At 36.1% G+C, this 14,385-nt stretch overlaps 1 protein-coding gene across 1 annotated transcript in view; it reads left to right on the top strand.

The window, feature by feature from the left end:
* Positions 1-14,385, top strand: part of LOC114651996 (protein WWC2-like) — a 350,362-nt gene that overhangs the window by 191,089 nt on the left and 144,888 nt on the right. The window contains exons 6-7 of the mRNA XM_028802133.2: positions 4,432-4,561; positions 13,615-13,761. Coding sequence (XP_028657966.1) covers positions 4,432-4,561; positions 13,615-13,761 — 277 coding nt within the window. The remainder of the gene's footprint in view (positions 1-4,431; positions 4,562-13,614; positions 13,762-14,385) is intronic.

Raw genomic sequence — 14,385 nt, 5'->3', positions numbered from 1 at the left:
ATACAGTATATATATATATATATATATATATATATATATATATATATTTCATTCTTAGTTCTGAATCGCAGTCTGATTATTTATGTGGATACCTACCAGGGGCAAACATCTTCCATGTCCTCTCAATTGCGAGACCTGACGAACGCTAATAAGTGCGAAACATGTGTTGTGTACTCGTTGTATTGTTTGCCAGATACTGAATCACATTTACATATATATATATATATATATATAAAATTGGGAGTGGTCTTCCATAGACTTTCTCAAATACTCAGATATGGGGCTGGATATTTGAGGAGTAAATGTAAATTATGTACATTAAAGAACCATCAACAACAAATCAAATTATTAATATATTGAACAATTATCATAAAAGTAAAGTTGATTAAATCGGACTCTGCAGCTGCATGAATGAAAGGTAAAGTGCCACTTCTGGTTAACAGAAAAAGCCCAAAAGTTGATTGAAATCTGCATTTTGTATTTGTATGCAAAATTTGGTTGACCTGAGTGAAAGTGTACTTAAGTTATCGTGTTTACACATACACACACACACACACATACATACACACCCAGACACACAGACATAGTTCCAAAAATGGTATTTTTGGATTGAGGGCGGTCTAAAATGTCGAGATTCATCAATATCTCAAAATGGAGTTTTTGGAGGATTCCAATACTTTCCCTATACTTTGTATACGAGAAAGTCAGGGAGGTCTAAAATGTCGAGATTCATTAAAATCTCGATATTGAATCTTTGGACGATTATAATACTTTCCCTATACTTCGTATAAAAGAAAGTAAAAAGGGCTGGGACTCGATTTAAAAAAACTACTTGCATAATTGTATGTAATTAATCGTGATTATTCATATCTAACAGTAGAACGTGCAAACATTAAAATAAATACATAAACCATGAAGTAAATATATACTGAATCACAAAATTAATGCAGAATCAACACAAAGGAATTTTTAGAAATTTAATAGCATAGTTTAAACTTAAACAATGACCTGAAACCTGACCTCTTAACAAAGTAGTACTTGAGTTTGTACAACCTGAATTTGAATGCTTTCCTAAAAGGCAAGTTGAAAAGAAGGCAATAAGAAAGCAAGGCCAATGTATTCATTCTCAAATTGATATGGCATATGAGACACAGACGTGTCAAAGTAAAAGTAAACAATGAAAATGACTGTAGATTTTTAATGGACTGCTAAAGACAGACTTAATTGAAATAAATATGTCTTAAATGGTCATACATTAAAACTTGTGTTAAAACCCCGCAAAATGCCATCCTCAATCGTTTATCAAAATAAACAACTTTGTAATTATAGTCTAAACAAGTGTTTTTTAACTGGTGCACAATGAAAGAAACCCGTGTGCCATATAGGACTGCCTATATGAGAGGACAAAGGAATGAAGCAGCTGGAAGAAGGCTTCCAAAGTGCTCACTGACTGCTGTGTCTGAGAACACCAACTTTCAAGCTGCTTTTTTTGTCCTTTGTCTCTGATAGTCCCGCCCCTTCAGACAGTTTAGCAAGTGTATAGATTTAATGCTTTTGTGGTTGTTAAAATTGTGGTGTGCCTTGGGATTTTTTTGGGTTGTTAAAGGTGTGCCACCACAGAAAAATGGTTAGAAAACACTGCTCTACGTATACCTTTGCTCCTGGCATGCTAAAAAAAGTTCTCTGTAGCAGCTATCTTACTTAAAAGCTGATACCATGCATTGCTTGGGTGGTAATGAAGTGTTCTTTGCATAAATTAGCAAAGATACTACAAACTGGAATAATGGGTAGGAATAATCATTACACTTCTTTTTCGTAGAATTTTGCCATTGTATCAAAGCAGTAAGCACTGTAAGCTACCTGGCAGACTGGAAAGTTAAATACAGAGGTACTAGACAGCTTATTTTGGTTTTGGTGCCACTCAAAGAAAACATATTTTGCACATATATGATATGATATTGATTCAGTCTTCTTACAGAAGAAACATGACATGAAAAAAACAAAAAAGGAGAGAATGTAATTTTTATCTTCGCTACTTTTCTTTAGTATTTCTCCAGAGCTACCATAAACACTCCTTCCTCCCACCAAGGTTATTATAGTTAACTAAAACTAAAAACAAAACTGAAACTATTAATAAAAAAACATTTTCATAAACTGAAATAAAATAATTAACAAAACCGAAATGAAAAACTAAACTTAAATGAAACTATTAAAGTAGCTAAAAAGACTAACTGAATAAAATAATTTGCTAAAATTAATTTTAGTTTTCATCACAACTGGACAAGGGCTAACCTGGGCTGCAGGGGGCCCAAAATTAATCAAAATTTATTAATAAGAATTTCATATTTATGTTTAGAATGAACATTCCTGCCATTAGTCTGTAATCCTTGTAACTTTTAACACTAAAATGGAAAGTCATCCACCATGAGAAGCCCGCATATATTCATCCAGGGAATGGCAACCTGTGACGGAGGGCGGGTGTTGACACAGCATTTGCAGTGACAGGGCAAGTTGAATACAGGCACATAAAGTGTGTGATGAAGAAAGTGATTTACTGTGTGATAATAATGACAGCTGATAGTGACAGCATAATAGATACTGGTTCAAGTCTTAGTGAAGCATACCAAGGTGATGATTTTGCTTTCAAAGATGCCATTCAATGGGTCTCTGGGGGCTCAAGAGAAAAGTATTAGATACAGATAATCCCTTACAGAATCCCCTTACAGACCTTATTACCAATACCTTCCGTACCCCACCTTATTAATTAAAAACAACTCCACCACCACCTCCACCCTTCACCTGCTATATATTGTCTTTGATTCCTGTATGTCTAATCGTTTTCCTCTGATGATGACACCTGGTAGATTGTTGAAACTATTTTAAGATAGGTGACTCATTTGTTCCCTTTGTGGATCTCTAGCTACAAATATGCAAACCGTATCACAGACCTTTGCATCCATATATACAGTATATAGGCCATTAGACATCTGCCTGTGCCCAGGCATAATGTCATCCAGCATCCACAAGAGGGAGGGAATGTCCAGTGAACAAAGGCAAGTTGCTGGCATAAGATAGTAAACTGTACAGCATACATTCTTGTGTCACGTCGCCTGATGTGCACAACAGGGCTTGAATATCTGATGAGGAAAGGCAACAAGAAGCAGAAAGAAAAAGGGATGTAAAGAATATCCAAGTGAACAGAGGTTCATAAATGCAAGATGCGTTCTATTCAGACGAACTTTCCATTGTCCCATTAAGCCTGTTTTAATTAATGGGTATTTGACTATGCCAGTGTTATTATTATATTTATAATTAGCAAACTCAAAATAGCATAAAACAACATTCCACATGTCTATATTACTAATCCCTGTTTTTTTAAACTTTTGTGAAAATGAGTCATTTTGAACCCTCAAATCCCATTAGGAGGTGAATCCCTTGTTTTCGTTGATGTGGCATGCTTAAGTTCACATCCTTCCGATCATTTTTGCCTTAAACACCTATTGGCTTACTTATTATCATTAGGGTGTAATTTCCTGCCCAAATTATGCCCCACAAATGGCCTAAAAATGAGGGTTTTTCTTTCTAGTGGACTTAAAATAGGGGAACACCTCAAAAAACTCAACGTCTTGCATAACTAGAGATCAAGACGAGTCAGCAAGGTATATCATAAAAAAACACAAAGTGAGTTTAAAGCATTTGTAAGTAATTCTTACGAACTTAAAATAAATATAGTTCAGTTCAGTTCAAGTACAGCATTTTGTAATACTTTCACATTTGTAATTGTTTTAAAGTTTGAGATATTGTAATTGATATGAGTAAAAAAGACATAGTTTCCAGTAGTTATTTATGAGCATCTGTATCAACAGTGAAATTAAGGAATTGAAAATCATATTTTTTCTCATTTTTATATTTTTTGCATTATGTGAAGAAACCTAGGGTATAAGTTCTGTTGTAGGCCTAATGTAGTTCTGCAGAAAATGTGTACTCCACTGTCAGCAAAAGTAAATGACTTGTGCTCATTTTAAAGAATGCAAATATAGAACCATGATTATTTGTAACATAATCATAGTAACATTCATTCTCAACCAAATTCCCATGTGTAGGCCATAAGCACAGTTCTAATACCTCCCCATTCTGAAAATGTTAAAGAGGTAATTTCCTCAGGCAAAGTTCTTAATCAGTCACTAATAATAGCACTCATCAAGCAGTAAACAGTAACAAATATGTTAGTATATTATCTCTAATAGTAAAAAAGTTAGAAGCTTAAATCTGTTTTTCATTTAAATGGGTATATACAGTATTTAAGACTCAACGTCAGACTATGGTGTCAAAATTGTGCTTTCTTAAGCTGCCAAAATGCTTTCTTAATCAACCTTTCTCTTCAGTAGGGAAAAATCAATGTTTCACTTATTCATTGTTTTTTTGTTTTAGAATTGACCAAAAAATGTCTGGAGGTCAGAGTGGTTATGAACTGAAGGAAGCAAAGGCTATTTTGAGTGAACTGAAGTCTATACGTAAAGCAATTAGTTCTGGAGAGAAAGAGAAGCAAGATCTAATGCAGGTACTGTTGCATTTTTGTAGTGTTTTGTTTTTTGTAAATGTAATGCATCTTTTAGGTTTTCAAAGTACTGTCAGACATATGGTATTTTGTTCACTGCTCCAATATTATCTAAAGTCATACTTAATACAGTATATATATATATATATATATATATATATATATATATATATATATATATATATATATATATATATATATATATATATATTTCAATTTCTATCTGTCTGTTAGAGCAGTGGTCCCCAACCTTTTTGACAGCAAGGACCACTTTATTAGATGCAAATTTTTCCACGGACCGGTCTGGGGGGGCAGTTTTATACATAATTTACATAACATTTCTATTATTATTAAGTTATTAAGCAGTTCACATACGTTTGCAACCCGAGATTTTTCTTCTTTTTTTTGCATATAACAAAGACATATGCTTTGCATTTGCCATTCCAACAGATTGCACATCACAAACATTAACACTGCTATCTTTTTTTCGTGTCTGCCGTTTCTATAGGAGGGTGACAATGAGTTAAATTCCAATGGATGTTTTTCAAATGTTGACAAGCAATAAGCAAAAGGTATCACTGAAAACCACAGAAAACAAAAACAGCAAAAAAAAAAATAAAACAGTACGAGGAAAGTTCGAAGAAAGAGATTTTTTTTTTTTACAATGTTTCTGTTTGGGGATCGTTGTGCAAACGTGCACAACTGAGCTGTGACCACAGATCTAACTGCTCTGTGGATGATTCGTTCAAGCATTTCAAGGTCACTTCGTTGTAATGAAAGCATCTGCTGAATGTACTTCGTAGTAATGCGATTTCTATAGACTCGTGTCATATGGGAAACAGTCGGGACCATAAAAATAACTTTGTTGTAATACTCTCTCACCTCGGTCTCTCTCCTCTCTCTGCGCCGCTGCAAAGCCCCGCACGCCAAGTGTTCTGAAAAGTCTGAGTGAGTCTCCGTTGCCAGCAGTTCTCTCGTGGCCCGGCTGTCAGACGGCTGCGGCCCGGTAGTGGGCCGCGGACCAGGGGTTGGAGACCCCTGTGTTAGAGCATCACATGACAACCACTGCATCTATTTCTACAAAACTTTGCAGTTATTTCCAATATTGTGTAGCCTATAATATAAGTTAATAAAATTGACATTTTCTACATATAAGTATCTAAAAAAATAAAAACTGAGGCAACCTCACTAAAAGTTGCCATTTATATATGAGTTTAAGTCAAAAACATCCACCGTAAAGTTTTGTCTTTAATATGCTGTTGGCTGCAGGGGTAATAGCACATTAGTGTGTCAGCTTTGTTTGCCCAGTTGCAATTACCAATCCATCCATCCGTTTGTCTGCTTTCCCACTTGTGTATCCAGTTAAAGGTTTGCAAAAATAACCTTGTACAATTTAACCATTTAACTTTTGTCAAATTACCTTCAACGTTATTCTTGGTATATTTCATAAACTAGCTCTTTGCTAATGAAATTTTTTTTTTCTTAATCAATCATCATCTGCTAAAATGCAAAAAACAAATATACGTATAGGATTTTAATGCAATTTTAATGTGAGAAATGCATTTTTCGATCACTTGCTTTACACATAACACCCAAACATTGCAAAAGATACTTTCTAGTCAGCCCTGGTGATCCATTAACAACTTCTGAATATCAAGAACAAAATCAGTTCCTCTGAACACACTAGTACAGAAGGTCCAATAAACAAAGAAGATAATTGTTCTTTATGAAAATTTCCATATATGGTGTCAAAAGGAAACTATTAGATTTGCAGGAAAATTGTTTATTTTTCATGGAATTCTCTGCAACAATTACATTTTTTGATTATTACAAATCACTTTGTGAAAGTATAAGTGATACTGAAGGTCAAAAATGTCTTTTTCTTCTGTTATTTGCCCTGTGTTGTTTGTAGCAATGACTGAGAAAAACGTTTAATCTCATATATATGGGGAAAGGAAGATAACAAAGTTCCTGACACAATAGACTCCAACGAGGGCTAAAACTCAACCAAGAGCAAACAATTTTAAAATAACTATAAAAAACATTTCCATTTGCTTGTGTTGCATAATCTACATGTTACATATCGAGGGTCTTCAATTGAGAAGCTTGATCCTGTTTGTATGCACTCCACATTTGTTTATGAGAGGATTTCCAGAATGGTTTATCTAATAATGTTTTAGCTAAAAGTCATACTATGTGTTTGGTGCATTTTGAGCTATTACAGGGAAGGTCAAATGAAAGATCAGAGAACTGGGTCTTTGAAGTGAAAAGCTCAATCTCGTTGTGGTAATGTGCCTCATTGGCATTACCAGCCATTAAATAAAATTTGTTTTTTGTCCTCTGCAGTGTTGAAAAGGGGGTTTACTTTCAGTTGTAAGAGAAGCACGATTCGCTTCTCAAATGCCGGCATAGCTATACATGCATGCGCACCGGACACCTATATTTTAATAGGAATTTTTGGTGCTGGAGACGGCACACTTTGGAGACATGTACATGTCATCGTGTGTCTGTAGAAGGATGATGTTCAACAGTTTAATTGGTCGGCATGGTGGTGGCGAATACAAAAAGGAATTTCTGGCCTCTTAGAGGGAGTCTTCTGTAGGGATGAGCAATACCATTATTTTTTAAATCGATACCGATACAAATATTTTATGTGTCATATTTCTGATACTGATACCGATACTGAGTATTTTTTAAAGAGCACAGGAATTTGTTTTCAACATGTCATATTATTTTCTAACCTGTTTACAGTAATCCCTCGCTATATTGCGCTTCGACTTTCGCGGCTTCGCTCTATCGCGGATTTTATATGTAAGCATATCTAAATATATAACGCGGATTTTTCGCTGCTTCGCGGGTTTCTGCGGACAATGGGTCTTTTTACTTCTGGTACATGCTTCCTCAGTTGGTTTGCCCAGTTGATTTCATACAAGGGACGCTATTGGCGGATGACTGAGAAGCTACCTAATCAGAGCACACAGTTAAGTTCCTGTGTGCTGATTGGCTCAGCGACGAAGTGCTGCATTAACCAGGAAGTCTCATCTCACTCATTCAGCATTAACGTGCTCCTACTACTTCTTCAGGGGTCGTGTCCAAGCGCCAACAGAAGATGCAAATGATTGCAGAAAAGGTAAAAGTTTTGAATATGTTGAAGGAAGGGAACAGCTACACCGCTGCAGGACACCATTACGGCATCAATGAGTCCACAATTCTTTTTATTTAAAAAGGAGGAAAAGCATATAAGATCTACGGCCGTAGTGTCCTTTAACCAGGGCGCAAAACGAGTTGCAAGTGGACGTGATAAGGCAGTAGTCTGGATGGAATCTGCTTTAGGGATTTGGATTGAAGACTGCTGGAAGAAGAACAACGGCGGTGCTATACAGTCACCTGAAGAGGCTCCTTTAGAAGAGCTGTAACGCTAACCTTTGTTGTGCAGTAAAATTAAACTCATCGTTATCGGACAAGTCGTCGTGTCATTGTTGGTGAGTAACCATAATTAATTATCTACGTACAGTACTTATTACATGTACATAGTTTAGTGTCACTGTACACACATTTTACTGTATACAATTTTTCTTGCATTGTACGTATTTATTGCTGGTGGCCTGTCGTAATGGCTGTAACATATGTGATATCGGAGACACTCGATATCTTTAAAATAATATTTAGGTTTTACTGTATATAAACTGTGTTTACATACATAATTTCAACAAATCTTACCTAATATCTAAGAGAATACAAAGGGTTTATGCTGTATAATTGTGTGGGAAATGTTTATAATAGTGTGGGAGAGTTTATAAGGGCTTAAAATATATAAAAAGAACCATATGAACATATGGTTTCTACTTCGCGGATTTTCACCTTTCGCAGGGGGTTCTGGAACGCAACCCCCGCGATGGAGGAGGGATTACTGTACTGCAGACCAGGGCTTCTTGGGGAGGGGTGCTGGAGCATATCCCAGCTGCCATAGGGTGCAAGGCAGGAGCAAACCCTGGACAGGATGCCCATCCATTGCAGGGTGAACACACCAAATACATACCAAGGCCAATTTAGTTTTACCTAACCTGCATGTGTTTGGACTGTAGGAGGAATACAGACACAGGGAGAACATGCAGACTTCACACAGGGAGGATCCGGGTCAAATCAAACCTTTGTCTCCTTACCGTGAGGCAGCAGCATTACCATTGCACCACTGTGCTGCCCAAAATGAACATACAAACGTAACAAAGATAATATGAACTTTTATGTTTTCATAAAAATTTGGTTCTTTGTTTAATACATGTAATCAAGCAATCACTTCCACCAAAGTACTTAAACCGATCTCCTTAGAACAATAACAGCTACAAAAACAAAATTCCTATATTTGTGTTTTCTCTTATATTCTGCCTTTCTGTTTTATTGAGAAAGATTTTGTCATAATAGCTTTATCTTTAGTTAAGTTTCCAATTTGTATTTAGAAAAAATAGCATTGACCTTTTTACCCTTGATCCTGTTTTGCCATTGCGGGTGCAAGGCAGAAACATTCCCTGGACAGGATGACAGTTCATCACAGGATGAACACACACACATACACACAAACATCAGGGGCCAATTCTACTTAGCCTCCGCGTCTTTGTACTGTGGAAGAAGACAGGAGAACAATGCAAGTTTAACAATACAAAATTAAGTACAAAAATGGCATTATATTAGACTAGATTCTGTTACTAATGCACTTAAAGTACTTTTAAATCCACTAAACTTGCAAAATAATTAATATTTTTATTAACATTTAATCGGGCACTTATTTTTCTGAAAAAAAAACCCCACTTTCAGTGAAAATTTTTATCTTCAAATTAGGCATAGCTATTAAATATTTTGCATAGTGTTAAGACTATTTAACATTGTTATTTTTGTATATTGTTTATACTGTAACCTTAAATTTAATTAGCAGGAAAGAACAGAACTTTATTTTTGTTTTTGTGTATATATGGGTTTCACTAGTTTGTGTGCATTTTTATTTTTCATTTGGGACTTTCAGTCAGCACTTTTAATACTGTATATAATCATCATTTTTGTGCTGTGGTTTATAACTACTTTTGTGTGTCCTTTGTGGTATTGGAGTGGGCATTTAGATGTATTTCGCAGGACATCATTTATCTTTCTTTATGTGCATCTGCAAATAAAAGCTCACTTTATTTTTGCAAAACCCAACCCTTTTTCTGTCTGTGTTTCACTGTCTTACACCACTGCACTGATCACGCTTGGTCACGTATTTCCATTCATCACCATTTCCCACTACACAGGGTGTCACAGTCGTTTGAATGTTCTCCCCACCCATTCATGAGAGGATTTCCATAAGTGGTTTATTTAACAAAATTCTAGCAAAAATGCATACTGTATATCTGTGATGTTGTGAATGGGATCCTGCATGCTTATTATGTGACACAAGTAAATGGGAATTTTTTTATGGACTTTATGATATTGTTTGCTTTTTCATCAGCAATGGTCCTCATCAAAACATATTGTGCCAGGAACTTTGTTTTCTGTGTTCTCTTTTTTTTTCTCAGCCATTACAACCAATAACAAAAAAAGATTATACAGTGATCCCTCGCTATATCGCGCTTCGCCTTTCGCGGCTTCACTCCATCGCGGATTTTATATGTAAGCATATTTAAATATATATCGCGGATTTTTCGCTGCTTCGCGGGTTTCTGCGGACAATAGGTCTTTTAATTTCTGGTAAATGCTTCCTCAGTTGGTTTGCCCAGTTGATTTCATACAAGGGACGCTATTGGCAGATGGCTGAAAAGCTATCCAGCTTACTTTCTCTCTCCCTCTCTCTCTCTCTCTCTCTTGCGCTGACGTAGGGGGGTGTGAGCAGGGGGGCTGTGTGCAGCTGCTTCCTGAAGGACATGCTGCACGGAGCTTCGCATACTTAAAAGCTCAAAGGGCACGTATTGATTTTTTTTATCTGTCTCTCTCTATCTCTTCCTGCTCCTGACAGAGGGGGTGTGAGCTGCCGCCTTCAACAGCTTTGTACCGGCGGTGCTTCGCATACTTAAAAGCCAAAAAGCCCTATTGATTTTTTTTTTGACTGCTTGCTTTGCACTCCTTTGAAAAGGAAGATATGTTTGCATTCTTTTAATTGTGAGACAGAACTGTCATCTCTGTCTTGTCATGGAGCACAGTTTAAACTTTTGAAAAAGAGACAAATGTTTGTTTGCAGTGTTTGAATAACGTTCCTGTCTCTCTACAACCTCCTGTGTTTCTGCGCAAATCTGTGACCCAAGCATGACATTCTAAAAATAACCATATAAACATATGGTTTCTACTTCGCGGATTTTCCTATTTCGCGGGTGGCTCTGGAACGCAACCCCCGCGATGGAGGAGGGATTACTGTATTCTCAATCAGGTATCTGTGTTTCTAGTAATCTATGTGTTATCCATGCTTCTGTGCAGTCATTTTTTGCTAATTATTAGGGAGTAATACTAAGTGTCCAAACATTTATAGTATGTATGAGATTAAGTAATTGGTTGCAGCAATACTTGCACATACAGTTAGGTCCATAAATATTTGGACAGAGACAACTTTTTTCTAATTTTGGTTCTGTACATTACCACAATGAATTTTAAATGAAACAACTCTGATGCAGTTGAAGTGCAGACTTTCAGCTTTAATTCAGTGGGGTGACCAAAACGATTGCATAAAAATGTGAGGCAACTAAAGCATTTTTTTAATACAATCCCTTCATTTCAGGGGCTCAAAAGTAATTGGACAAATTAAATAACTGGAAATAAAATGTTCATTTCTAATACTTGGTTGAAAACCCTTTGCTGGCAATGACAGCCTGAAGTCTTGAACTCACGGACATCACCAGATGCTGGGTTTCCTCCTTTTTAATGCTCTGCCAGGCCTTTACTGCAGTGGCTTTCAGTTGCTGTTTGTTTGTGGGCCTTTCTGTCTGAAGTTTAGTCTTCAACAAGTGAAATGCATGCTCAATTGGGTTAAGATCAGGTGACTGACTTGGCTATTCAAGAGTTTTCCACTTTGCTTTAATAAAGTCCTTGGTTGCTTTGGCTGCATGTTTTGGGTCATTGTCCATCTGTATTATGAAACGCCGCCCAATCAATTTGACTGCATTTAGCTGGATTTGAGTAGACAGTATGTCTCTGAACACCTCAGAATTCATTCAGCTGCTTCTGTCCTGTGTCACATCATCAATAAACACTAGTGTCCCAGTGCCACTGGCAGCCATTCACACCCAAGCCATCACACTGCCTCCACCGTGTTTTACAGATGATATGGTATGCTTTGGATAATGAGCTGTTCCATGCCTTCTCCATACTTTTTTCTTGCCATCATTCTGGTAGAGTTTAATCTTGGTTTCATCTGTCCAAAGAATGTTTTTCCAGAACTGTGCTGGCTTTTTTAGATGTTCTTTAGCAAAGTCCAATCTAGCCTTTCTATTCTTGAGGCTTATGAGTGGCTTGCACCTTGTAGTACACCCTCTGTATTTACTTTCATGCAGTCTTCTCTTAATGGTAGACTTGGATATCGATACGCCTACCCCCTGGAGAGTGTTGTTCACTTGGTTGGCTGTTGTGAAGGGGTTTCTCTTCACCATGGAAATGATTCTGCGATTATCCACCACTGTTGTCTTCTGTGGATGTCCAGGTCTTTTTGCATTGCTGAGTTCACCAGTGCTTGCTTTCTTTCTCAGGATGTACTAAACTGTAGATTTTGCTACTTGTAATATTGTAGCAATTTCTCAGATGGGTTTTTTCTGTTTTTGAAAGGTTCAAGAATGGCTGCATGAGTGTTACAGTTGAAGAATGATGTTTGGGTAATCTGTTTTTTCTGTACTCATTTTACAAGTAAACTGAGGATACTTTTTCAGCTTACCCTCATACTTATGTTTGCTGTAACATTTTGTATTTCTTCACAAAACCAGCATTGTTGACAAAACTATTCAAAAGTAAGGATTGTCTTTAGCTGGCTCTTTTCCTCATGAAGTTAAAAAAAACATTGCTTTTTTGGTCAGTTATTTAACTTTATCCCCTTTAAACAGAGGAATCCAGAAGAATAGGCAATCCACAAATAAACTCATTTCACTGTAAAGATTTGTGATTGAAGTATGCCTGACATTAGAGGAGATTTTATTTTAACTGTTTGTGATAACCACTAGATTTTAGGTGGTTAATATCCCACATTCCCATATTGTTTTCCCACATTGGCTGACAGAAAGTTCTTTTTCAAAGTAGTGCAGTCTTTTGTGCTGCTGAATGATTCAAAGGTTTTTGGAGTAACCAACTTATTCCATTTTAACCTACATACTGTTTTGGCTGCATTGGTCATAAGGCAGGAAACAACCCTAGTCAAGACACCAGTGTATCACAAGGCTATCTAATGTGCATATTCACTCAAAGACATACTGTGCCATTTTAGACTCACCAATAAACCTGTCTTTGGGATGTAAAAGTGTAAGAGTAAACCTTAGGACATACAGAAACCCATGACTTACTCAATTAAGTAGTTTGCTGCAAGAATCAAATGTTACCCACTAACACTCTCATAAAATGGGTTGGAAAATGGATGTATGGATGGACAGACAATTGATACTCACATATGTGATACTTTTTTCAAAGCTCAGTTTCTGCCTGGAAAAAAGAACATTATATAGAGCAAAGGAAAAGTAAAGGACAGAATCTGATTAAATATAACGTTATCAACTATTTTGTGGATGATTTTGTGGATTATTTGACAAAGCCTCCTTTATCTGGATGATGGTGGAATAATCTAACTGCATAATTACAGAAAGAAGAAATGCAAAGTAAATATTAATGCATCATAAAAATGCTGTACTTCAGCTAGGAAAGGATGATAAAGCAATAAGATGAGACTCTAGGTAAAGAGCCACCGGTGAAGTGGCCAAAGAGCCAATACAAATTGTGTGGATATTTGAATTACTTTTTTTGGCAGGTGTAAGTTAGTAAATAAAATAAATCTATGCTTGTACTAAAATATTATGAGCCCTTTACATATTTACATTATTTTGTTGATTATTTTTAATTTACAGAGCTTGGCTCAGCTAAAGGAACGGTTACATTCTGAGCAGTACATCGGACGATCTGAGCCAGATCTGCGAAATACCTCGATGGGGTCACACTTATTGATGTCCCGACAAACACTGGAAGCTGGTTCACAGACTGATATCTCTGGAGAGGTATGCTTGTATACTTATTTTTATTTTCAGGCATGTTTATGACTGCATGTAGAGTGTAAGTGTAGAGTGCAATGAAATTGTTACTTGCATTTCTGACTATTATTTAACATGTTGCCCCCCTCAAATTCAGTGTAATCATTATATATTTTGCTCTTCAAAATATCTTTCCTACATCATGTTTAATAGAATTAAGTAGCACTTCCACAATACTAATGCATACTATTACAAAAATCATATTATACAGTCATATTTACAGTATCTCCATGAATGATTATTGTCTGTTAAAACATGCTATAATTCTAATAACTACTCATGTTGCCTACTCAAGCAGGAAAAAGAAAGCCAAATAGCCTTGACATTTTCTGTTCTTATTACTTCTTATTCTTTACAACTAATAAAATAATATGTTTAGTTTTATATTCGTTACATTTGGCTTTCTTATATGGCAATACTAAGAATTATTTTTCTTAAATCTAAACATATTTCTCCTCAAGAAAAAATAAGGGGAAAAAACAATCAGTAAAATAAACCTGCCACTTTTATAGTGGCTTATAAAAGAGACCGATGCCAGTAATGCCAATGTGCATTTTTTTTTATTAAATTTCAAAGTTACTGTCTATTGTG

This window comes from Erpetoichthys calabaricus, chromosome 5 (assembly GCF_900747795.2).
Source record: "Erpetoichthys calabaricus chromosome 5, fErpCal1.3, whole genome shotgun sequence".
Taxonomy (NCBI): Eukaryota; Metazoa; Chordata; class Cladistia; order Polypteriformes; family Polypteridae; genus Erpetoichthys; species Erpetoichthys calabaricus.
The sequence above is the reverse complement of the archived record's forward strand: the minus strand, read 5'-3'. Positions and strand labels throughout refer to the sequence as shown.